The following is a 27447-nucleotide window of genomic DNA, read 5'->3' as shown; positions in this document are numbered from 1 at the left end:
AAATATTAAATGCATTTTTATTCTGATATTTACCTCAAATACCTACTCAAAGTTAATATATGTTATCAGAGAAGTTCTATTATAGGAACAGGGTCCTGCAAACATTTTCCCCGCTTATGAAGGGTATTACTCTTGATTGTGTTGACTTATCTAAATATTCCAGCATAAGGAGTACATTCCCACATATTCAAGCCATTGAAATGCACATGAATCTAAATTAATTACTAATGAACAATGGAAGATTTACCATGAGGATGGGTGCTTTTTTATGACTTACGTTAGTAAGACATTTTAAGCATAATTGGTGAAACCCACTGTGCTCTCACGTTAGTGTGTGTTATTTGGTGGCACTGAGGTGGTCACAGAAAGGCATGATCCTGCTGGATACTATTAATGAGGAATGGACATTATTTTTCTAATTTTTTTTTTCCGAGACAGGGTTTCTCTGTGAAGCCTTGGCTGTCCTGGACTCACTTGTAGGCCAGGCTGGCCTCGAACTCACAGCGATCCTCCTGTTTCTCCCTCCCTGAGTGCTGGGGTTACAGGTGTGTGCCGCCATGCCTGGCTTATTTTCTAACTTTATATTCTGTACTAAAGATGGTATCAGAATTGTTTGTGCTTCGTTCTCTATAGAATCTTTACCCATCCTCATTTAGAATTTCTTTTGTTCTAAATTGTCTTTGGAATGTTAAAACCCTTTGTCAAGTGAACAAACTTCTGCATGCTGTTCTTTATAAGTTTATTTAAAACATCCATTATAAAATAATGCTAAAAGTTAAAATTCTGCTTTCAGAAAGAGCTATGATAGTCAAGTATATTAAAGAGAACATTGTATGTATGCAATTTAAGACATGCAATCCAGTAGCCCACAGATAACTACAAAGATACCACATACTTTAATTTTTACAGGTATACTTTAAACGAGACTATCTTTACTGAAATTATATCACTTGATACATATTTTAATTGTCTCAAAAAGGACAATGAACTCATAGAAAATCTAAATACATTTAGGATGCAGGTATAACCCAGCAGTACAATGCTTGCCTAGGTAGTGAAATTATATCAGCTGGACATATCTTTCAGTATATCTACATACAATAGCTTAGCCAGAATGAGCAAAATTAGTACTGCCACTACCCCCCCCACCACACACACACCCAAAAAATAAAAGAAAACAAAAGTGTTTATATGTGAATATTACGTACATTTAGATATTCTAAAAAAGAGCTACATATAACAAGAGCCTATCTAAACAAACAAAATGAATTGGGTATGATGACACACGTCTATTATTCCAGCACCTAGATGCTAGGAGGAGGAGGATCCAGAGTCCAAGACATTCTTGGCTAAAATGTGAATTCCAGGCCAGCATGGACTACATGACTATCCTGACTTTATTTATATATATATACTGAGTATCAGACTGTCATCCAGGCTGGCCTGAAACTGTAGCACACCTTCCACCTCAGCACCCCTAGGGCTGGGTTACTTTGGATGTACTTTTGATTGCTTAATTTTTGTTTAATTGATTAGAAAGCAAGATTAATAAGAAATCTGAACCCAGTAAAATCATTAATAGAGTTTTGTGATGTTATTTTAAAAAGTAAGAAATTGGGGCTAGAGAGATGGTTCAGCTGTTAAGAGCACTGCTGCTCTTACATAGCACCCAGGCTCAGTTCCCAGCACCCTCATGGTGCTCACAACCATCCAGATCTCCAGATCCAGAGGGGCCGATGTCCTCCTCTAACTTCCAAGGGCATCAAACACACACATACACAAGCAGAACACTCACACATAACATAAAACAAATAAAACCTTACAAAATGACTTACAACTTAACTTTCCTCCCTCTGCAAATAGCTAAGAAAGTCATCATATATATCAAATAACTCACTCATCTAGGTAGCGAGATTGTATCAGATGGGCTTATCTTTAGTATATCCAAATTAAGATAAGGAACAAAGCTCAAGGGATACCCAATCATGGAAATATGTTTTCTTTTCCAATTATTTTGAAACAAGCTCTATCTATATAGCCCATGCTGGCCTTGAACTCACTATATAGCTCAGCCTGTCCTCAAACTCCCAGCAATCCTCCTGTTTCCACCTCTTAAGTGCTGGGATATAGGCATGTGCCACCAGGCTAAAATAGTATTTAGACCCTAGTCAATTAATCTGGATTGCCTCTCTAGAGGCTCACTTCAGACTATACCAGAGTTGGAGGATGACTAGGATTAAAGTACCTCCTTCTGAGTCTTTTTTGCTTAACCATTAGGACATGGTCCCTTTGGGAGCCACAGTGAACTGGCATTAAATGCAAATGAACGCAAATAACACCTGCACAGACTCCTTCCTGACATCGTCAGCTCAGCACTCTTACCTGCTGTGTGCTCAACGGTAGCCCTTCCTGTACAAACACTACTGAAGATGGAGACGGATTATGATTTAGCTGCTCCTTCAGTTTGACATGAGTTTGTTGGATGGTTGCAGATTCCTGCATTGTGCTATTTTCCAAAGGTTGAGCTGTGTGGATGGTATAGATGTACTCAGGTGACTGTGGGAGAGAGCAAGTAATTGCTTGTTCTGTTCCAACCACAAAAGACGTAATATCTGAGCCTACAGGAGTAAGTGGCTCCAGCTGGCTAGCCTGACTTGTGGAAGATGGGTTGCTGTTGTTTGAGTTAGGGAGGATATGCTGTCCTCTGTTAGACTGAGATGATGGACACTGACTCTCAACAGGCTCCACCTTGACCATCTCCAGTTTAGGGGAGGAATGCAGCTCATCCACTATTTGAAAGACAGCCTCTAGATTGACTTCTGTCTTTTTATTTTCATCAGTAGCACTGCAAGGCCAATTAGAAGGCAGAAATTCAACTGGATAGGAGGATTGCATTGGAGGATTCTGGGAAAAGAGAAAATAGTACTGTTTGGATAGAAAATCAAGTAACAATTAAGGAGGAAAGTAGTAATACTTAAGTTCATGAACGCTAAATGTAATGAAGTTGAGCTCACTACGAAAGCCGGAGAGAAAGCTAGGAAGGTAGCTTGATGGTAGAGCGATGCCTAGCACACTCAGGCCCTAAATTCAATTACCAACATCGCAAACAGAAACAAAACCAGAAGGCTAATTTGCCTTTCAGAAGTGGTAGCATCAAACGTGTTATTAATAACATTTACTTAATATCTACTATACTTCAACCAAGTTGAGCTGAGTACTGGAACAAAGCTAAAAGGCTACAGCGCCCAAACCTCTGTTTGCTACAACATGTCTATATACTACAATCCCCCATGAAAGCTGACAAAATGTCATTTTTATTTATCACACTTTTTAAGGAGATTTTAAACAGAGAACATTCATAAATCCATCAATCCTTCTATATACTGGGGGGTAGGGTGGAGGGGGAGTGACTAACACTCTGTTCCAAATGACCTGGGGACAAGTGGATGGAGTGTCAAATGCCCTTTGGTCCCTGGGACTGCTTTAGAATAAAGCATTAGACCAAAGTAGTTGTTATTTTTAAGACTTCTATCTCTAAGATATATCCTCTTAGCAAAGTGTGATGGAGAATACCTCTAATCCCAGCATTTGGGAAGCGGAGACAGGAGGATCACTGCAAGGTTGAGCCATGCTAAGTTTCAGGACAGCCAGGGCTACGTAGATAGCACCTGTTTCAAAAAAAAGTTTAAAAAGATATGTTCTTATAAGTAATTATTTAAATAGAGTAGACATTCAATATGCACCTTATTATTTCAGATTATAAGCAAAAAAATACTAAAGAGCTGTAATTAAATAAGACATCGGAAGAGTTGATATTGTTGAACATGCTGCAACGATGGTGTTGATTTTAGAATCAATAATGTAAACTCAAGCACCAAGCTATTATAGTCAGCAGCACCATTTGAGTTCTTAATTATGTGCCAAACATATGCTAAGTGCTTAATACACATGCGATCCTCACAAAAGCCCTGTGAAATGTGATAATCTCAATTCATTTTTATTGTGGTTTTTTTCCCCCTTTGAGAAAGAGACTTACGCATCCAAGGCTGGCCTCAAACTCTCTACAGAACTGAGGATGGCCTTGAACTTCTGACCTGACTACTTTTACCTGTACTGAGATTATAGTCATGTGACTTGCACAATGTTTATAAGGTCCTTGAGAATCAAACCCAGGGCTTCATGCATCCCAGGCAAGGACTCTGCCGACTGAGCTACACCCTCAGCCCACTGATTTCCATTTTAGCATGATAAAATTTACCTTTGTACTTTGTGTAAAGACAAGATACATAGCCCAAGTCAGCCTACAACTCACTATGTAGCTCATGCTGTTCTCAAACTTGAAACCTCCATCCTGCCTCTACTGAGTGTTGGAATTACAGGAATATGTAACCAACCATGCCCAGCTAAAAATTGATGTTGAAATAACTGACAGAGCTTAGGTTTGCCTGACTTCTGCTCTTAACAATGGCAAAAGATGGACCTTTTTTTCCTCCAGATGTTTTTATTTACTCTGTGTGCGTGTGTGTGCACACACGCCTCAGTGCCATCAGTGTGTGCAGACAGAGGTTGAAGGACAACTTGCAGTACTCTGGTTTTGTCTCCTTCCACCATGTCGACCCTGGGGAATGAATTTACGTTGTCTAGCTCAGTGGTAAGCGCCTTTACTTGCTGAGACATCTTGCTGGGCAGTCCTAGACTGACCTTTCATGCATCTCCTCACTGTTGATAACAGCACCACTAAATTTATCATATAGATTTTTTTTTCTGAGACAGGGTTTCTCTGTGTAGCCCACTCTGTAGACCAGGCTGGCTTTGAACTCAGAGATCTGCCTGCTTCTGCCTCCTGAGTGCTGGGATTAAAGACATGCGCCACTACAATATATCTGGTGCTTATAATATCGAAAAATCAATGGAATCTGAGATGCTTTGTGTTTTCCCATTTTTAAATTTTATGTATACGTATTTCCATTTTCCTAAGGTTAACATGTATTGTCATTGCTTACAGGAAGAAGAGTTTATACAAATGTTCAGACAATACATTGAAAATTTCAACAAAAGATATAAATGTCCTCAGTATATTTCTAGTTTTATGTAAAAAAAAAAAAAGAGTAATTTTACAAACAAGAACATCTAGTATGGGCTAAGTGTGTCCCTTTAGGGAAGACAGACTGAAGGGGTCATGTCTGATGACACTGGTCATAAACAATACCCAACTCAGCCAAATGTGATTGATGACATCTGTAATCCCAGCATGCAAGAGGCTGAAGGATTTTCATGAATTGAGAGCCTGGGCTACATAGAGAGCTCCAGGAAAACATGGACTACAGAAGGAGACCTTGTCTAAAAAAAAAGAAAGAAGGAAAAAAAAGAAAAGAAAAGGCTATGTCACCTTTATGGGATTCTGTATTATTCAAACAGTAATCTGATTATCTACTTTCCATGTTTTCTATAAGATAAAAATAAAAATAAAAAGGGATGTCTTTTGGAGTACCATAATGCCACTACCAAAATATTATCTTGGGCTGGTGGTAGTGTTTGCTTAACATGTGAGGTCCTGGGTTCAATCCCCAGCACTACACACATACACACACACACACACACACACACCCCACATTATCATTTGACAAACATACAATTCCACTCTAAGAATTATAGCACTAACTGCATAGCATACAATCTCCTTTCTTTCCCCCCCCCTTCTCTCTCTCTCTCTCTCTCTCTCTCTCTCTCTCTCTCTCTCTCTTTCTTGAGACAAGGTTTCTCTGTGTAATAGCCCTGGCTGTCCTGGACTCCATATGTAGACCAGGCTGGCCTTGAACTCAGATCTGCTTGCCTCTGCCTCCTAAGTGCCTGTTCTTATTCTGAAAACATCAATATAAACCATTTAAATAAAGGCAGGTTTTCTTCCTAAGAAATACTGATAAGATATTTGAAGCAAGCTGTCCATGTGGTACATGTCTTTAATCCCAGTACTCCAGAGGCAGAGGCAGGTGGATCTCTGTGAGTTCAAAGCTACCCTGGTCTACAAAGTAAGTCCAGGACAGCCATGGCTACACAGAAAAACCCTGTCTCAAAAAAAGGAAGAAAAAAAAATATATATCTGAAGCACAGTGGTAACAGCATGCACACTAAGGGGCCCAGCAGTGAAAGCTCTCATTTTGCATACATACTCTCAGTTTTCTGGTGCTCATCTTACCCTGAAAAGTACAATACAAAACAGTTTTCAGGGGTGATGTAAAGACTGCATTTCTCTGCTGTTCATGGCTACTAACCAACTACAAAACTATTGAACTGGAATGAGGTGTGACTAAGGAAAGAATTTTAATTTTTCATCATTTTTTTTCAGAACTAGGGACTAAACCCAGTGCCCTGTGCATGCTAAGCAAGTGTTCTCTATCCTATATCCCTAGCCCAGTAATTTAAAGTTAAAGGCCACACATGAGTTGGGCTTGGTGGTCCAGCATTAAGGCAGAGACATAAGCATCATCAGTTCAAGACCAGCTTTGCTGTATAGCAAGACCCTGTCTCAAAAAAGCAAAACCCAGAAACAAAAAGAGTGCATGAGAAGCTAATGACACCTTTATTGGAGCATGCTAACTGAGAACACTCAATATTCACATCAACTCTTTCACTTAGAACTCAGAAAACTAAGCTCATAAAACCCAGCTTATCTCTGGCTTCTACTTTGAAAATCTGCCAGATTCATAGTATTGCAAAGTACAGTGTGTGCAAGAGTCTTACCTGGAAGTAGTTACAGTGTGCATAGGAAGAGGCAGTAGGAGTGACACAGCTACTTAGGGCATCCATGTGGGTGGAAGGAGAACAGCACTGTAGCACAGCTGGAACAGATTTAAGCACAAGCAAGTCATCAGCCACATAAAATATAGCATTCAAAGAGCATCCTGCATATGTGCACACAAAACACACACACACACACACACACACACACACACACACACACACACACTCAAATTTGGGTGTTTTCAATTGCTTTTAAAAAACATGTCCACGGGTGGTGGTAGTGCACACCTTTAATCCCAGCACTCGGGAGGCAGAGGCAGGCAGATCGCTGTGGGTTTGAGGCCAGCCTGGCCTACAGAGTGAGTCCAAGACAGCTAACGCTACACAGAGAAACCCTGTCTCAAAAAAACAAAACAAAACAAAAAGTCCACATAATAAACTTTAATTTTTTTATTTACTGCTTTTTGAGACATGACCTTGCTGTACATCCCTGACCGGCCTTGAGCTCCTGTGATCCCTCTTGGCTCTCCCTCTCTCTCTTGAGCTAGATTTATAAATGTGTGTACCTATACCTGGCTGTAGAACATTTTTAAAAGGCTACATGTATTTCTTTTTTGCTGTTTTGAGATAGGGTCTCATGCAGCCCAGGCTGCATCTGAAGATAACCATGAATTCCTGAACCCCTTGTCTTTAGTTTTAAGCCCTGAAATTACAGGCATGAGCTAGCTAGCACACCTAGTTTATGCACTGCTGGGGATCAAGGCCAGGCTCTGTGTATAGGAGGCAGGCACTCTACACCGACCATGCTGCATCCCTAGCCAGTAAATGATTATTTAGTACTTAAGCATATTGTTACTTTCTAACCAAATTTTTTTCTTATTCAAAGTAATTCCATTTCAATAAAAGCAGCAAACTATATTGGCGGGAGAAAGAAATGCTTTAAAAGCACAAGTAAAGTTACTCTCCAATCTACCATTAAACCATGTGTCTAGTAGGAAAACATTCAAAAATATTCTTTACCATTTAGACAAGTGGTTAAGAATGTAAATCCTAGATTTGTCCTTCCTGGTTTTGTAGCTGGCTCCATAATTCAGTATTTAATAAATCTGAATATGGTTAATTACTTCAAGTCTCAATGTTTACATTCTATTAAACAGGGATAATAACAGAACCTACCTAGTGTGGTTGTTTCAAGGAACAACATAATGAGCTGTATGCACAAACCACTTAGAATAGTAATGACAGCAATCAATAACTATCATCAGTCAATATTTTAATAAAAAGAATTTTATGTAGTGCTAGGGAAAAAACTCAATAATATATTTTCGGAACATTTTCTTTATGGTTAAGATACCATGAAACAGTTATACTCACAGATCCAGTCTTAATAGACTGAGCTCTTTTCCAGAGAATGACTCTCTAGAATGAATGAAAATCAGTTATACACATCATCACGCCTTTGGGCGAAACAAAGATGGTACATATTAAATGCCACCACGCTTCAGACACAGTGGTGGATGCTTCATAAGTATTGCTATAAAATGACAATCATATGAACATTACTTTAAAAAATAAGTACACTAAAACTTAGAGACAACAAGAAGTTTGCCCATCGTAGCAAGGCTGGATGTTCTAGAATGGAGTGTACTTGAGAGAATAAGTGTACCGGGAAGTAAAGTGCCTCCAACAGCTGACTCTGGAGGACCTTCATGGGTGTCAAAACTGGGGAAAAAGGACTTTCCCCTCCAGCTATTACTAAGGAAAACCTAGCCCTCTAGTGGCAGAAAAGACCCAGTCAACAACTGCAGGTTTTTGTTTGAACATTGCACTGAAAAGCAATGCTTCATTACAAATAAGCCAATGCAAGGACTACACTTACTTTTCTGATATTTCAGTAGTATAACTCTACTGTTTAAATATTTTGAATAGTTGAAAATGTTTTCTAAAATACACTTGTTGGAGGAATAAAAATACAATATGGCCCTGGAGAACACCATTATGATATAGAGTGGCTTAGTGGCTTTTAGTTTAAGAACAGCAAACCATGGCTGCTCGTCAGAGTGTCAAGTAAGAGATGAGAAATGGAGCGGAAGGGAAAGCACGTGAAGTTACACTCCCCAAAGACTCTTGCTTGCCAGCGAAGCCCCCATTTTATACAGTCAACAAAGATTGTGGCGTTAACTGGTATGTGGAATAGAAAAATCTAGGTGCCAAAATCCAAGTTTGTGCTTAGCATATGAAAAATTAATGTAGTGTATTCTGAAAGCAATAACATTATAAAAGCAAGTTATCACTGTGTCCTCAAACACATTCTGTATACAGACCTTGCTTTGCCTTCCTAAGGCAGTGCTTTCTTAGGGCATTCTTTATGTATAAGAAAAAGTGTAGGCAGGGAATGGTGGTGCATGCCTTTAATCCCAGCACTTGGGAGGCAGAGACAGGCAGATCTCTAAATTCAAGGCCAGCCTTGTCTATAGAGTGAGTTCTAGGACAGCCAGGGCTACAAAGGGAAACCCCGTCTTGAAAAAAACCAAAACTAAAACACCAAAAAGTTTAAATAACAAACTGGAATCCACGTCATATGCAACCTTAACAGTGCAAGTCAGGGGCTGGAGAGATGGCTCAGAGGTTAAGAGCACTGGCTGCTCTTCCAAAGGTCCTGAGTTCAATTCCCAGCAAGCACATGGTGGCTCACAACTATCTAGAATGTAACCCGATGTCCTCTTCTGGCCTACAGGTGTGCATACAGTCAGATCACTGTATACAAAATAATAAATAAATTTTAAAAAGAGTAGAAGGCATTTAAAATTTTCCCAATAATAAAATTTCAGAAGTACTGAAAACCATTGTCCTCACTATAGGTGATGTAAACACTTTTGCACTTTATCCTATGGAAATAATTCAAACATATAATGTTTCAGATTTGAATCTACTCCAGGGCAGCGCAGTGTTAATAGTGAGAAAATGTCCAGTCACATAAATGCTCAAAAGAAACATTTAATAATCTACTTAATTTCAAGATTAAGTTACTATAACAACTAAAGCTCCGCACTTGGGAGGCAGAGGCAGGTGGATCGCTGTGGGTTAGAGGGCTGACCTACAAAGTGAGTCCAGGACAGCCAAGGCTACACAGAGAAACCATGTCTAAAAAAAAAAAAAGAAAAGAAAAGAGACAGAGCCAAGTAGTTATGGCACACACCTGTAATCCCAGCACTCGGGAGGCAAAGGCTGGTGGATCACTTTGAGTTCGAGGCCAGCCTGGTCTACAAAGTAAGTCCAGGACAGCCAAGGCTACACAGAGAAACCCTGTCTCAAAAAACAAACCAAACAACCCAACTAAAGCTCTAACGTCTCATTTAGGTGGAGAAAAAGTCCCCTGGGAATACAGTCCTTTATATAATCTTTCAACTTTACAATGGTGTAAAAGTGACATGCATTCAGTATGAGCCACATATTGAAACTTTATCTGTTCCTTAGCTCCTTACTCCTGAGGTGCTGGGCAGCAACAGTGTGCCCCAGTTCCCAGCATCTGATACGGCATAATGCCCTACTATTAAACTCGGAAAATTCTGAATGTTAAGTGTATGAAATATATTTTAGTAAACCTTCAACTTACGATGGGGTTATAGAACATATCAGCATAGCTTCATGTAAGTTAAAGTGCATCTGTATACCCAAGTAAGTGAAAGTAGGAACTTAAATTTTGTTTGTTTTTCAAGACAGAGGTTCTCAATGGGGGCCTGGCTATCCTGGAACTCACTCAGTAGACCACACTGGCCTCAAACTCACAGGCATGTCTGCCTCTGCCTCCTGAGTTTAAAGGCCTGTGCCAACAGCACCCGGCCTGAAAAAATATTTTTAAGTTGGGCATAGTGATACAAGGCTGGACTCTCAACACTCAGGAAGCTCCGGAGCGAGAACTTCAAGTTCAAGGCCAACCTGGAATACAGAAATATCTGTCTCAAAATTTAAAAAGGCAGGGGAATGGAGAGATGGCGCAAAGGTTAAGAGCACTGACTGCTCTTCCTAAGGTCCTCAGTTCAGTTCCCAACAACTACATAGTGGCTCATAACCATCTACAATGAGATCTGGTGCCCTCTTCTGGCCTTCAAGCACACATGCAGGTAGAATACTGTATAAATAAATTTTTTTTTTAATGTAAAAAAAAAAAAGGACACGCTATACCCATGTTCAGAGCAGCAATAGCCTACAAAAGTGGAAGCAATATAGAATCCCTCAACAGATAAATATTAATACATGTATAATTATTATTCATCTTTATTTTTATTTTATTTTATTTTTGGTTTTTTGAGACAGGGGTTCTCTGTGTAGCCTTGGCTGTCCTGAACTCGCTTTGTAGACCAGGCTGGCCTTGAACTCACAGCAATCTGCCAGCCTCTGCATCCCGAGTGCTGGGATTAAAGGCGTGCGCCACCTTGCCTGGCTTATCATTCCTCTTTAAAAAGAAAATTTGACACATATTACAAAGTGGATGAACCTTCAAGATGTTATGATGAACATGCCAGTAACAAAAGGGTAACTGTCATATAGAGGGTCCTAGGTAGTCATAGTCATAGACGAAAAAATTAGTGACTGCCAATGACTGGAAAAGGGAAGACTGGCTTGGACAGTGCAGTCTCGTTTAGATGATGATAGCTTTGGAAATGGTGATATAATGAATATTGTGAATGTAGTGAGTAATTCACAATGCTGTGAATTAGTGATAATAAACCATATACAACCTAAAGTGACAAATGTATATATTAAATGTTATATAGTTCAAGTTATGTGAGGTATCCAGAATATTTGGGGCTGGGAAAGAGAGAGCAGAAGTAAACCTCTAATAGGTACTGATTTTTGGACTGGGAAGATGAAAACGTTCTGGGGATCCATAATGGTAATGGTGATGGTAAAATGTCACAACAAAACAGTTAACGATTATATACATTTTATTACAAAGATGGTGTGTTTTACTTTGTTTCTTCTGAGAGACAGAGTTTCCTGATGACAAGATACATCGTATCTGAGTATAGCAACAACAGTGGGGAAATGCATAACTCCATTCTGTATTTGTTTCTATACATCACATAGTATCGAAAACCTAAAAACCAAACTTTTGAATGTAAACAAAATTTCTAAATGGTAGTGTGCTTACCTAGCATGTACAAAAACCAAGGTTCCACCCAGATACTAGATCAGAACCCCATCTCTTCACCCCCGATAAAAGTGCTTTTAAAAACAAGAGTCTTTAATCCCAGCACTTGGGAGGCAGGCACAGGCAGATCTATGTGAGCTCCAGGTCAACCAGAGCCAGGAAGTGGGAAACTATTTCAAATAACAATGATAAAAATGACGATAAGCAACTTTTTTTTGCCCAAGGACCAATTTAACCTTAAGTCATTAAGGATTTTTAAAAATAAAAATTCAGATATTTTATATACCATATGTTTCAAGATTTTAATTGTGTACACAGCTCCATGTGGGCTTGCATATGTGAGTACAGGTACATGGGGAGGCCAGAAGAGAGCACTGGGCCCCTGCAGCCAGAGTTACAGGCAGTTACAAACCAACTCTGAGCCATCTCCCCAAGCCCCAAAGCATATATTTATATAAATTCTTTGTCCCTTATAGTATAGTATATATAGCCTTTATAATACTAGCCTCATTTAAAAGGCTGATTTTGAAAATATTTTTTATCATGTCTGTGTGTGTGTAGAATTCAGAGGTTGATGTTAAATATCTTCCTCAATGGCTTTCTTCTTCAGTTTCTGAGGGGCTTTCCCTGACGCTGGAGCTCACTGCTTCAGCTACACTGCCTAGCAACCAAGCCCGAGGGATCCCGTCTCTCTACTTTCCAGTGTTAGGAATGCAGGCGCACACCACTGGCTCAGAGTTTTATGTGAGTGCTGAGCGCCAACACTCAGGTCCTCATGTTTGCATAGCAAGCACTTTACTGATGGAATCATTTATGCAGCTCTTACCTTATGTGTATGTTTGCTTTTTGAGACAGCTGGCCTGAACCTGAATGTACTGCCTCAACATCTCAAGTGCTGAGATTACAGGTGTGTACTACCATACTGGCTAATGCATTTTATCCTTTTCATGTAAATTGTGTTTTAAATTTTACAAAACCTATTCATGGATATTATTCAGTTTCTAGCCCAAACTATTATGGCTTCCTTATAGGATGAGAAACTGGGACATATGACAACCCACCAAAGGCCATGTCAGATGACTAAATGTTTGCCAAGGTTCCATTATAATCAAGCAGCCCTACTGCCCAGAGCTCCCAATTTGGCCTTCTCACTCTGGCATCTGGAGTAGGTTCCTTTTGTTGTGACAGATGACTAACCCAGAACAGTCCCAACGCACCAGCAGCATACACGGGCAGACCTCTCCATCAGCCTCTTTGTTGTCCACCCCACCTGAGAAAGCAAGCTCTCTTCTGTGGAAGCACTGAGTCAGGTAGGGTGGGATTTTTCGCCAGTCTGCCACTTACTACTTGTACCTCAGTTTCTCCATCTATAAAATGACAAAAACCTATCTTTCAAGGTAAGTCTGAGAACTAAATGAATATTTGGAACATGTCTGGCCATAGTAACTGCTACATAAGTACTCATTTTAAAATGAGACTAAGGACATTTATCATTGTTAATCGCTATGTTGACCTTCAAAGTGTTAACTCTGGGGACTCAGTGGGCAGAGCACTCTGATCTCGAGCATGAAGACCAGAGTGTGGCCAGGCGTGGTGGCGCACGCCTTTAACCCCAGCACTCAGGGGGCAGGGGCAAGCCGATTGCTGTGAGTTTGAGGCCAGCCTGGTCTACAAAGGGAGTCCAGGACAGCCAAGGCTATACTTGAAAAATGAAGAAGAAGAAGAAGAAGAAGAAGAAGAAGAAGAAGAAGAAGAAGAAGAAGAAGAAGAAGGAGAAGAAGAAGAAGAAAACAACAACAACAACAACAGGAAGAGAAGAAGGCGGTGGTGGCGCACGCCTTTAATCCCAGCACTTGGGAGGCAGAGATAGGTGGATCCCTGTGAGTTCGAGGCCAGCCTGGTCTACAAAGAGAGTTCTAGGATAGCCAAGGCTACACAGAGAAACCCTGTCTCGAAAACCCAAAAAAGAAAAGAAAAAGAAAGAAATGCTGTCTCAAAAAACAAAACAAAAGAAGGAGGAGGAAGAGGAGGAGGAGAAGATGACGACGACTATACTCAGGAGTATAAGATCCCCTGAGCACATGACTAGTTATGTTAGCCAAACGATGGAGAGACTCTGCCTCAATAAATACAGCGGAGAATCATCAAAGAAAACAGCTGGCATCAACTTCTGGTTGTGCACATCTACAACACAAGTGCGCACACATACAAATGCTGCATGCATGTATACAGAAAGAAAAACAATATTGGAAAGATGCAAAGTTGATCTTGAGTCAATTCAGCATATTAGTCAAGAAAAAAAATCCTTAAAGGCAGGACTTGAAGGTAAATATGGATGTATAAAAATTAAGTATATTCAAATACATAGTAAAAATGAATACAATTAAAAGGCCTAAAATAAAGTTTTTCTACAAAAGAGGGAGATTATAGTATCCCACTAAAAACACAGAGGGTTAGAGTCTAGATAGACCCAACTAACACCAGATAAAACACTTTGTCTTTGAATTTGAAACTGTGAACAAGGTAGGCAAGGAAAATTAGTGCTTCAAAGGAGGGACAGACATAAAAAGTCACTCTGATGATCGTTTTGTTCTTCTGAAACAGAGTATAGCCTTGGCTGTCCTGGAACTAACTCTATAGACCAGGCTGGCCTTGAACCCACAGAAACCTACCTGCCTCTGCCTCCTGAGTGCTGGCATTTAAGGCCTGCGCCAGCACGGCCTGGAATGACGATCACTTTGCTAGCTAGCCTGATGGCATTTTTTAGTTCCTGCTTTTACTATAGATATTAATCATTTATGAAACAAAATCCAAATTTTGTTAGTCATACTATTAAAAGAGGCCAAATCTGGGCTGGAGAGAGGGCTCAGAAGTCAAGAGCACTGACTGCTCTTCCAAAGGTCCTGAGTTCAATTCCCAGCAACCACATGGTGGCTCACAACCACTTGTAATGAGATATTCTGGCATGCAGGTAAAACACTGTATACATAATAAATAAATCTTTTTTAAAAAAATCTAGTTTTCAAAAAAGGGGGCCAGATCCAAGTATTTTATTATTAGTTTTTTTACCCTAATTTTTAAATTAATTTAATCATTTTGAAATAGTCTTAATATATAGCTCTGGCTGTCCTGGAATTTACTATGTAGATCTGGCTGGCCTTGAACTCAGAGCTCTGACTGCTTCTGCCTCCTGAGTGCTTGGGTTTAAAGTGCCCATCTTTTACCCCCTGGCTCATAGAAGCCAGAAAACGGTAGCAGAACTCGTGAAATTAGAGTTATAAATGATTGTGAGCCATCATGTGGAAGCTGGGAACCAAACCCAGGTCTTCTGCAAGAGCAGCAGTGCTCCTAACCATCAAGCCATGTCTCCAGCACTTCCCAACTAATTGTTAGATGAAGTTTAGTGTTTTCTACTAAAAATGTATCTGAACCTTAGATCAAAAGAGTTTGTTTTGAAGGAACTGAAATATGTTCACTATTTCAGTTAGTCATTTTTTTTATAACCTACTCGAATGTGGTAGGGATTTACCTTTCATATTAACAGCTGATTTAACTTTGAGAAGGCTATTCATAATGCTGTTAATAGTTGCTCACTAAATATTGGCTATATTGCTTAGTATTTTGTATCCTGAACCCTATTTACAGGAACCAAGCAATTGCACAGTATTTTTTTTTTTTTTATGGAATTCTCTTTTAAAGAGCAGATAGTTTATATTTAACAATACAACTCTATTGACAAAGTACTTTGGGCATGCACAGCAGTTTCACTTACTTCATGGCATATATTAGTAGCCACCATAAACACTTCTCTTCCTTTTGGCTAAGATCAAAGGTAGAAGCGGTGATGACTTCTTGCTCTTGTTCTTCTTCTTCTTCTTTTAATTATTCTCATAATCTGAGAAACTCTATAGTCAACTCAAATTTTCCCATCTTAAATGATGACAAAACAAAATTCAAACAGCGCAGCATGACATAAAAGACCCCGAACAACAGTAGCTCTTACTTTGCTTCTTCTTTCTGCTCTTCAGTGCTGGGGTCAGCACCAGGGCTTCATGCATGCCAGGCAAGGTCCACCACTCTTCCTTCTTGCTCTTTTAAAAATGTCTCCTTCCACATTTTACCTTGAACTCTCGCAGACAAGCATTAACTTACAAGTTCATACTCAAACTAAAACAAAGAGATTTGTTTGTTTGTTTGTTTGTGATGGGGTTTTTCTGTGTATCCCTGACTGCCCTGGAGCCTGCACTATGGATCAGGCTGCCCTTGAACTCAGAGATCCACTTGCCTATGCTGGGATTAAAGGTGTGTACTACCATCCCCACGTTGAATTTTTTTTAAGACAGGGTTTCTTGGTGTAGCCTTGGTATCCTGAAAATAACTAACTCTCTCTCTCCAGACCAGGCTGGCCTCGAACTCACAGAGATCAGGCTGCCTCTGCCTCCCAAGTGCTGGGATTAAAGGCATGCGCCACCACAACCGTTGTGAGACAGACAAATCTTAGCTGGCTACTCTTGAAGAAGACTTGAGTTCAATTCCCATCACCCACATGGTGGTTCACAGACATCTGTAACTCCAGTTACAAAGGACTTGACACTCTCTACTGATCTTCACAGGCACCACGCATGCACATGGTTGTAGGCAAAATAGTCAAACACATTAAAAAAAATAAATCTAAAAATTTTTTAGAAAAGCTTCCTAGGAAAAAAAATAGTGTTTTCAAATATCTTTTGGCAAGATAGTACTATTTCATTCAAATTACATTCTATTTTGTAGAAACACTGTAGCAGTGGCATGTGTTTCATCATGTATGGACCGTGTAGGGAAAGGTAGAAATATATCTTGACCTTTCCAATTTGCAGGGATTTTTTTCTGTTTTTGTTTTTGTTTGTTTTTTCAAGACAGAGTCTCTCTGTGCTAGCCTTGGCTGTCCTGGTCTTGGTTTGTAGATAAGGCTGGCCTCAAACTCACATCAGTCTGCCTGCCTCTACCTCCCAAGTCTGGGATTAAAGGCATGTGCCACCACACCTGGCTTTTTGTTTTGTTTTAATTGGAAAATATACTTAGAGTTCTAAGCAATTTTCATAAAAATTCTAAGTTCTCCATTCTGTGAGAACCACTTATACATTGTTAGAAAGTGTTTAACACTAGTCATTCTTTGGAGAAATAATATTTGTTAATTTGTCGATTTGGGGTGCTGGGAGCTGGGTGTAGTGGTGCATACCTTTAATGCTAGAACTTGGCAGGCACATAAATTCGAAACCAGCCTGGTCTACAAAACGAGTCCAAGACAGCCAAGACTACAAGAGAAACCCTGTCTTGAAAAACAAAAGGGAAAAACAACAACAACAACAACAACAACAACAAAATGGGTGAGGTGGGGTGGAGATGGCTCAGCAGTTAAGAGCATTGTTTGCTTTTCCAGAGGTCCTGAGTTCAATTCCCAGCAACCACATGGTGGCTCACAGCCATCTACAATGAGATCTGGTGCCCTCTTCTGGTGTGTGGGCATACATGCAGACAGAACACTGTATATGTAATAAATTAATAAATCTTTAAAAATAAACAAAAAAGACTTGTCTGTCTCCAGACTCATAAGAAGCTTTTGAATCCTTAATGTTTTAAGAAAAGGAAAATATTATTGGTGAAAGAGGAGACTAAGAAGTTATTTTGACTATGTAATATAAAAAAATAAATAAATCAAGGAAGAAGAGCTGGGTGTGGTGGGACACGCCTTTAATCCCAACACTCAGGAGGCAGAGGCAGGCAGATCTCTGTGAGTTTGAGGCCAGCCTAGTCTAGTCCAGGACAGTCAAGGCTACGCAGAGAAACCCTGTCTCAAAAAAAAAAAAAAAAAAAAAAAAAAAAGTAAATAAATCATATCTTTAAAAGAAAAAAATGTTGGATTAAACTCACCATTAACAAAAACCTACTTGTTGCTATAATTAAGATAGGTAATTTGGCCCTGTGGGCACACAGAGGAAGGGATGCAGGCTATCCAGATGAGACCAGATAGGCTGTGGTCAGAAGGTGGGGGAGGAGGATCCCACTGGTCAGAGGTCTAGGAGGAATAGGGCAGGAGAGGGAGGGTGGGTGGGAACAGGAAGATAAGAGTGAGGGGATTATAATCGAGATGTAAAGTAGATAAATTATAATAAATTAATTAAAAAATGATAGGTAATTTATAAACATGATTTTAGCCATCTTCTACTTTTAAAAATTGCACAGATTTTTTTCTTTAAAGTAGCTGCAAACGTCAAAATATTAGAGCTTAATCATTTTCTATATAAAATTATAAGTTTAAAATTTTTCTAACAGGCAAAATGGTACTCTGGTTTCTCTTCAGACCACATAAATCTTTCAGCTTGTACTAATAGGCAACATAATTTAAAATGTTAAATCATATTTACTCTCATTCTCAGCTCCATCAGCTGAGGAGGGGTGGTTTTAAACACCCACAATGGGATTCAACTTGGGGCCTTAGTGAGAACAGAGTGGTGTATTTGAAATTTATATCAGGTAAGATGGAACAAGTCAATAATAACAACACTCATTCAGATGCTAACAGTCAGAAAACTATAATATCACAAACAGAACAGTCACTACATTTGTAACTTTTAAATGGCAGCAGATTATTTAATTCCTTTCTTATTCACATTCCTTTTTCTCCCTTTGTTAAACCCTCCCTGGGAGAATGGCCTAGCCAACGCCTTTCAGCGTTCTTTCTGAATCTGCCAACCTGACAAAATGAATAAAGGAATGGAATGCCTCTTTCCCACTTTCTGGTCTTCTCTGCAAGTTTTGACCCCGGTCTCTGTTTATTGCCTCCCTTTGCAGGCTTGTCCAACCCATGGCCACAGGCCACATACAACCAAGGATAGTTATGAGTAATGCCCAACACAAAATTATAAACTTACTTAAAACATTATGAAAATGTTTGCAAATTTTGTGGTTTTTTGGTTTTGTTTTGTTGTAACTTGGTTGCATGGCTCCTGAGGGTGAACTCTGTCTTGGCATCAAACCCCTGGAGGGGCTGGGAAGCACTGTGATGAAACACACCACCGCTACAGTGCTTCTACAAAATAGAAGGTAATTTGGATGAAATAATACTATCTTGCAAAAAGGTGTCTGAAAACACTTTTTTTCTAGAAAGCAAAAGCCATGGTAACTACTGGAAGGACTCCTGGTGTCATGGGATCTACCAGCCTGTCCGCAGGGTCCACAGTTATGGTTGTCAGTTTCTTGTGTGTCACTCCTCAGTCCTTAGCTGGCTGGGGTGAGTGGCTCTACTATTCATCATCACACTTTAAGAATTTAACTTTCAAAGAGTTTGTGTTTTTTATTAAACTTCATTACTGAAATACTAAAAAAAATTGATTATAAAGTAATTTCATTTTTAAAATAAAAAGTATGTCTTAAAAAAAACAAGCTGAAATAAATATTGCAACAAAAGTAGAATAAAAATAAGGTTCCAGGCCACTGAAGCTTAATTTCAGAACTAGAGCACACTTTGAGGATGAGGATATAGAATTTTCATTCTACTGAAAATATGTACTTTTATGTGGTAACAGAGTCTCAAAATCCTTAAGAAGAGATGAGACTTTACGTATGTCATATAAGTAAGATTTATTCTTATTTGGATGTATGTGGAGGGTGAGGTATGTACACATGAGTTCAAGTGTCACTGAAAACCAGAGGCACTGGATCCCTAGAGAGCTGAAATTACAGGCACTATGAGTCACTGACATGGGTGCTGGGGTCCTCTGTAAGAACAGTATACTTTCTTAACCACTGAGCCATCTCTCCAGCCCCCTAATTGTTATATATTGTTTAAAAATATGTCCGGTCAAGAAGTCATTGACATTTTTAAACGCATATTCCTACTTGTTAAGCACACAAAGATTAAAATGCAATAAAAATATAAATGTCTTTATAAACTACCTTTATAGAAGCCAGTGAACTTGAATGTCTCCTACCTGTTGGATAGTAGGCTTGGGAGTACTGCGCTGAGGGTGTGTAGTTACTATACTTTTGGGAGGAGCTGACCATTGTTTGAGGACCTTGTTGAACGTGTACAGATGTGGCGCTGGGCTGCAGCGTGTAAGTAACCTCAGTTGGAAATCTCTGCAGTACAGGAAATGGAACCCCTTTATCTGAAAAAGTGGGAGACGTCTCCACTTGTCCAGGGTGCATTCCAAGGGAGTTCTGCCACGTTCTAGGAGGAACTGGGGTGCGATCTAACCCTTTCAGAGGGAAAGTGCTGTGGTTGTGGGATGAAGTTGATACGTAGGAGTAAGGAGACAGGTTATCTCGCCGGAATGACCGGTGAAACTGTCCTACAGCCACTGGCCCTGCACAAAAGAAGAAGAACACAGTTACAAACTTTACACTACACCGCCAGACAGTAAACCAAAGGTCAAAAGTATGCAGCTGTTCACCGATCAACTATTTTATTTTTCCTATCAGCTATTTTGAACACAACAGACCTTTGAATTTGGCAAAAATAAATTCAGAATACAGTGCTGAAAGAATAACCAATACTTGATTCTCAACATGACTGCCAAGAGAGGTAAGCTGGCCAACCTCTACCTAAGATTTAAATTAAATGAAAACTAGGAGTTCTCCATGCAGCCTTTCAAGCCATTTAAGAACTTTAATGAAGAGGCAAGTATCACTCTACTACACCCATAAATGTTCAAATAAATAAGAATTCATAAAATGACCTAAAAAGAGATATCATGCCCTTTGTCCCCTTTCCAATTACTGTTTTCTTTATTGTAATGATTAATTAAGGAATTCCTTATTGTTTGAGCATGCCTGCTACAGCATGTGTGTAGCTCTCAGGATGATTCTCAGGAGTTAGTTCTTCCCTCTACCACGTAGGTTCTGGGGATGGAATTCAGCAAGCACCTTTACTTGTTGAGCCACCTTTATTTACTTTCTTAAAATGTATTTACATAGTTAAGTTTTTGGAGATAGTCTTGTTACGTTGCTCTGACCTACATAGCCCAGGTTCTTTTTCTAAAAAAAATTTTATTTAATTTTATGTACATTGGTGTGAGGATGTCAGATCCACTGGAACTGGAGTTATAGACAGTTGCCACCTGCTTTGTGGGTGCTGGGAATTGAACCAAGGTCCTGTGTGGCCTTGGTTATCCTTGGACTCACTTTATAGACCGGGCTGGCCTTGAACTCACAGTGATCTGCCTGCCTCTGCCTCCCAAGTTCTGGGATTAAAGATGTGCGCCACCCTGGCCAGCCTCAGACAGTGCTCTTAACCACTGAGCAATCTCTCCAGCCCCCATAGCAATTTTCCTGCCTCATTCAACTGAGTGCTATGATCAAAGGCATGTGCAACAACACTCAGCTTCAAGTTAAAAAAAAAAAGAAAGAAAGAAAGAAAGAAAGAAAGAAAGAAAGAAAAAGGAAATCCTTGTAGAAAAGTCAGGCTTGAAATTTTTCATCTAGTTTTCTTCATCTTTTCAATCAATCATTTTCCATGAGGTTTTTTGTTTTTGTTTTTCTATCTTTTCAGGACTGGGGATCAAACCAACAGCTTTGCATAGGCTAGGCAAGGCCTACATTTTTCTTTTTCTTTAGAGGCCCTCCCCAAATACCTTCAGACACTGCCTTGCACATGTGTCATAGGAACACACTGATTAAATCTTCAGATATATGGTCTCAGAGACTCTGACACAAGTATTTTCTTTTTCTTATCTAACCAGATAGAAAAAAAAGAAGAAAAAAGGTCAAAGTATATAATGAAAAAAATGATAGCTATAAATATTATAGCCTAGATTTACTTTGTAGATTGTAATTCTTTAATATAAAAACTGAACTAATTTGTAAAACACAAAAAACAAAAAACAAAAACACTGAACTAATTTGTTCAAGAAGAGAATATTACCTATCAATTATATATGTGGTTCATATTTTCCTTTCAAGGTGTTTTTAAACTAATCTTATTAATTTACTTTATTAAGCTAATCTTTATTAAACAGAGGTAAAATTTATGTCTGTCCTCAGAGCTAAGATACATGTTGAAAGATGTCATTAAATATCCACCCATTCAAATAATCAAATCATAAATCATTCAACACATTACATATCTCCCATTCTATTTCCATGGCAATTAATTTCCTTGGCAAATAAAGTATTAACACCAAGAATAAACAAATAAACATGCATGAATTTTGAAATTCCAGAACCTGAGAAATCAAGCACTCTATCTAATGAAGAAAAATATTACTAATTCAGAAGACTGAAAGTATTCAAATGATAGGTCCCTTTAACACTTTATGGGCACAGTGGCACACGCCTGTAATCCCAGCACTCAGGAGGCAGAGGCACATGGATCTCTGTGAGTTCAAGGCCAGCTTCATCTACAAAGCAAGTCCAGGTCAGGCAAAGCTACACAGAGAAACCCCGTCTGGGGGGTGGGGTGGGGCTGGGGAGGACAGGGACTTTAGTTGGCTTGGGATATGGCTCAGCAGTAAAGTACTTGTCTAGTGTGTGAAGCTCTGGGTTTGACCCCCAGTACAGTCAAAGTAAAAGCAACCTAAGTTGTCCTCCAAAGCACAACAAACAGCTTTTATGATGTTGCTTGCGTAGCAGTTTCTTACGTTTACATGCCTTGAACTCACCACTGACAATTCTAGCTTTCCTAAAGAAACTGGTACTTTTCACAACAGCTGTTTCTAAGAATCCTAACTACTACCCTCCTCCCTTACTTGATATCCTTGGGTATTTCACATGCTAAAACCACATGCTGCCTACAGCTCACTGAACCTTCTGAACTCCTCAGGGATAGGCTGTTAAATCTCCAGTTGGGTTCCACAAATGTAGTTTTAATCTGAACTTTAAAAATCTGCTTCTCCCATTATTAACGCTGAGTGATGGGCAATTATCTATGTTAGATGCTGATAACATAAGAATACTGTCAGGATTAGAAGGTCATTCCTCACTGAGGAGCTATTGATGGTTGATGGTTTCTAGGGAAAGGAGAGTCAGTTTTTGTAAGGGTGTGACCCCTAATGGGTTAACATGTTTCGGTGTATAGCCCCACACCCATTAGTACATGGGCAGTATAAATTAGACTCATATATATATATATATGTATGTGTCTATATCTATATATATAAAGAGGACATGAAGTTGGCGAGAGTGAATCTGGAAGGAGTTAGAGGGATGGATAAGATAAAAATACATTGTATGGGGCTGGAGAGATGGCTCAGAGGTTAAGAGCACACTATCTGTTCTCCCAAAGGTCCTGAGTTCAATTCCCAACAACCACATGGTAGCTCACAACCATCTATAATGAGATCTAGTGCCCTCTTCTGACATACAGGTGTACATGTGTACAGAATACTGTATAAATAATAAATAAAAATAAATCTTAAAAAGAAAAAACCAAACCAAACAAAAAACAAACCCCCTAAAAACCAGAAAAATCATATATATAAAATATAAAAATATATATTGTATGAAAAATTCAAAGAATAAATAAAAATAGCCCCCAAAACAGTTGCTGGGGAGAAGGACATTACTTTGTTTCTTAAATAACTAAGACAAGATTAGTTTTTTTTTCTTTAAGGGTTAGCTAATAGGACTTTCTCTGACCAACTTTGTAAACCATCTCATTCATGTCTTCAGAGTATCTATAAGGTATATTTGGCAGTGTTTGAATTCAGAATTCTGGAAATGCAGGGCGTAATGGATTTTTGTCTTTAAAGATTCTGTTCCTTTTATGGAAATGAAACCAAACCACCCATCCATCCATCAAAAATCCCGAACTTTTCTCATAGAGAGCCTGTGGTGTTCACAAGAGAGTATCTACTTCCCAGGCTTTAAACTTCATTTGATCATTATAACAAATACTATAAATTGCCAGAGAAAACCAAAGAACTAAGTGAACTAACAAAAAAGTAAAAAACATACGCTTCATACTTTTTTATCAAGTATATTCGTGACTTAGTGGATCTAAATAAGGCTAGGTCCTAGAACAGACTGTGGTAGGAAGCAGCAGTCATGTAACTTGAGGCAAGTTCAAGTAGAATAAAAATTAGATGTGCGGCTAGGCGCGGTGGTGCACGCCTGTAATCCCAGCACTCTGGGAGGCAGAGGCAGGCGGATCTCTGTGAGCTGGAGACCAGCCTGGTTTACAAAGTGAATCCAGGACGGTAAAGGCTACACAGAGCCCTGTCTCAAAAGACAAACATCAGCAACGAACCAACAAACCAAAAATTTAAAAACAAAAAACAAGAAAATTAGGTGTGGGAAGCCAAGGCAAGGTGGCATATGCCTTTAATCCCAGTTTTGGAAGGCAGAGTCAGAAAGACTGTAAAGTCAGGACATGACAAGATTTTGTTCCCAAAAATTAAAACAGAAAAAAACAAAACAAAACAAAACAAAAACTATAGGACAAGGAAAATAAAAGAGCCAAGGACCTTAACACATAGAAGGAAACAAATTGCAACAATGTTCCTGAACCTCCAAAAGAATTTTATTACACCTGACTCAGTAACACGATGGCCTCCTGAGTGGAATCTACACTGTAGGCAATCCTAAAATCCTTCTGCACTTGACACCAGGAAAAAAACCGGAGATGCCTGAAAACACATTCACACACCACACACATACACTGAAAAGGTATGAATTTTTTCAACAAATAATCTTTTTTCCCTCAAAAAATAATCTTTAAACTACTTAAGTAAGTTGGACACTAGCCTTATGACTGCAACTGCAAAAATAACAACAACAAAAACAACAACAACAATAGAGCCTCCCTGGGTAAAGATGCTTACCACCTAGCCAGATGTCTTGAGTTTGATTCCAGCAGAAGAGAACAGCCTTGTAACAAGTTGTACTTCCACCTCCACACACATGCCATACCTCAAGAGCATGTGTGCATACGTACACACAAGTAAATATATATAAATTTAACCAACAAAAGAAATACCACTGGTTTAAGACAGACAAGGGGAAAAGACTAAAGAGAAATTGTTGAGAGAATATTACTTCCCTGTCTTTCTCCTTGTGTCCTCTAGAAATAAGACTTGAAAGACAAAACAAAACGAACAGACAACCCAAGCCAGAGTCTCTGCTAAACACCCCATAGGCCTGTCTCCACTGTCCTCCTCCACCCAGTTTCTCTGTCAAATGAAGGACCACAGCATGGGGGCAGCTCACTAGTCCTTTAGAACTCCTTTAGAACATTCCTAGGCCAGTTATTTTCTCAGCTTGGTGCTAGAACTTTAACCTAGTTCCTTATCTTCTAAACTCCACAGACAGAAAACCTTGGCCCTCTCTTCCAAATTCCAAATGCAGAACTGCTTCAGGACTACGCCTAGATTAAACTGGTCACAGTGTTAGTTGTACATCTAAAGTTTTTCCATGCTTCGAAGTCTGAAAAGGTTTCTATTACTCTTCTAAAAACAACAACAACAACCAAAACTCCAAATTCCAGTTATCGTGTCCTGTTGCTTTCTTGGTCCGGCTGTCTATCATGGCCTCCGTATAGAACAAGGGGACACCGCCGCCTTCACCTGTGTAAGAGCGCAGAAAGACACTTCAAATCAAATCCGTGAAATAACTGTGGCCAAAGGTTTCTGAACTTTTCACACAGACCCTTTTACCCCATCCTGACCCTGAATGACTAGGAATAGTGAAAAATCAATAAACTATAAATGTGTGCCTTCTAAAATTCTTTTAAACTAAGCCTTGACATCTGGGTTTTGTTTTGAGCTATGTTTGTTCAAACATAACATCTTAAGTACGAGATCAAGTTCAAAGCATTAATGAATTGATTCTACACTGGAACAAAGCTTGCCCCTTAAGATATATAAAGTGTCTACCACTCTGCTTGCTACTTGGAATTTAAATATGACTGTTCTCATTAACACTTCAATGTTTTCTATGTGTCACTAGGTGGAAAGTAGCCATGCCCCTTCAAGAACAAACTTCCACTCTAGGGTCCCGTTCCCCTTTCCCTTGGTTGGGTAAATAATGCCTTAAGTTTTCTTAGCGGTGCTTTTGTTCCTTCACCCAAACTTGTGGAGTGCCTGTTCTTCTGACCATCCGGTGCTTGCTTTCACAACAGACTACTTACTTATTCTAGCCGATCACAGCGGAGAGACTAGGTAGAGGTGAATGGCTAAAGATTTTTGGGAGAAGGTTAAGTCTTAGGAGTCGCTTTCTTGGAGAAGACTAGGGGAAAGCAAGCCTACAGCCTATGTGCCTTTTGCGTCTAGATGCAGGCCAGGGGGATGCTTATGGACTCTTGCCAGAGGGAAGGCAAGTGCTAGAGAGGAAGATGCAGGTGATGTGACCTAGTCCTGGAGTTGGGCTAAAATGGTGTTTGGCCCACGTGCTTGATGGAGAGCAAGGATCCAGGAGGCGCACACTCACCATGCTGCTCTGGCCGGGGCCCTGCGGGCTGGGGGGGCGGGTCCTGATGTTGCAGTGGGGAGGTGGAAGCTGAGGCCGAGGCAGAGGCTGATGTGATGAGGAGCCTCTGGAAGCGGTTGGGCGGGCGACAGGGCACCTCCAGTCCGGCCGCCAGCTTGGCCTTGTTGGCGCTGGTGAGCCTCTTGAGGTGAACGAGTAGCTGAGGCTGGTCGCGACGGAAGTGCGGGCTGTGGAAGTGGTGGAGTGGCCCGTCGCCCGCCGGCCCGCCAGCGCCAGGCCCGGGTCCGGGCCCCGCCGCCCCCGGCCCACCCAGCACCACCTTGCGGAAGCCGTAAAGGTTGAGTTGGCGGATGAAGCTGGTGAAGTTGGTGGTTTTGAAGAGCTCGGGCTCGGCCCCGGCCGCCCCGACGCCGCTGCCGCCGCTGCTCCCTGCTCCCCCCGCGCCCCCGGCACTCGGGCCTGGCGGGCTGAGCAGCTCGGCCTCGAAGAGCGGCTGGTCGATCAGCAGCCCCTCGCCACGGCCGTCCCAGCGGATGGAGCGGTACCGAGGGCTGTTCACCAGCCGCCACAGCTTGGCGGGGAAGTTGTTGGGGTTGATGGGGGTGGACAGCAGAGCCTCCTCCATCGCCCCCGCCCCGGGCCCTGGGCCTCGCCCCGCCGAGCCTGGCTCTCCCACCGTTCTCGATCCCCCGGGCCTTCGCTGCGCCCTGCCCCCTCCTGCCAGCGCCCGGCGGCCGAAGCCCGGACCGTTGGCCCACGAGTCCCGGCACGCCCTCCGGTGCGGCCAATGGGGCCTCGAGTTCCCGCCGCGAGGTGGCCGACGGGGCACGAGCCCGCTCTCCCGGTCAGTGGGGTGCACGCCTTCGGACGGCAGCAGCGGCGGCGGGGCACACTGCGACCTAAGGCCACCTTCGCGTGCCTTCTCCAGAACCGGCCCCTCTGTCCGGTGGTCCGGAGGGCAGCACACCAGGGAATTGTGGTTCCTGAGGAGAAAGCGGCCCAGTTTACCTTAGCAAAATCCGAGGGGCTCCCGCAGGGAAGGGTGGTGGGGGGAATTCAGAGCACATTAGGTGATGCACAGCCAGTGACTCCTGAGAACAGAGGGGCTTACTTGAGTCTTTCCTAACAGTCGAATTGCTGCGCTCTCC

General features: G+C 40.7%; 1 protein-coding gene across 1 annotated transcript in view; it reads right to left on the bottom strand.

The window, feature by feature from the left end:
* Hsf5 (heat shock transcription factor 5) overlaps positions 1-26924 on the bottom strand; it is a 44061-nt gene extending 17137 nt beyond the window's left edge. The window contains exons 1-4 of the mRNA XM_051157811.1: positions 26300-26924; positions 19870-20244; positions 6742-6839; positions 2383-2904 (exon numbers count right to left, since the gene is read on the bottom strand). Of these exons, the coding sequence (XP_051013768.1) occupies positions 2383-2904; positions 6742-6839; positions 19870-20244; positions 26300-26924 (1620 nt within the window). The remainder of the gene's footprint in view (positions 1-2382; positions 2905-6741; positions 6840-19869; positions 20245-26299) is intronic.
* Positions 26925-27447: the final 523 nt, after the last annotated feature.

The sequence above is a fragment of the Acomys russatus genome, chromosome 16 (assembly GCF_903995435.1).
Source record: "Acomys russatus chromosome 16, mAcoRus1.1, whole genome shotgun sequence".
Lineage (NCBI taxonomy): Eukaryota > Metazoa > Chordata > Mammalia > Rodentia > Muridae > Acomys > Acomys russatus.
Note: the sequence above shows the minus strand (reverse complement) of the source record. Positions and strands in the feature narration are given on the sequence as shown.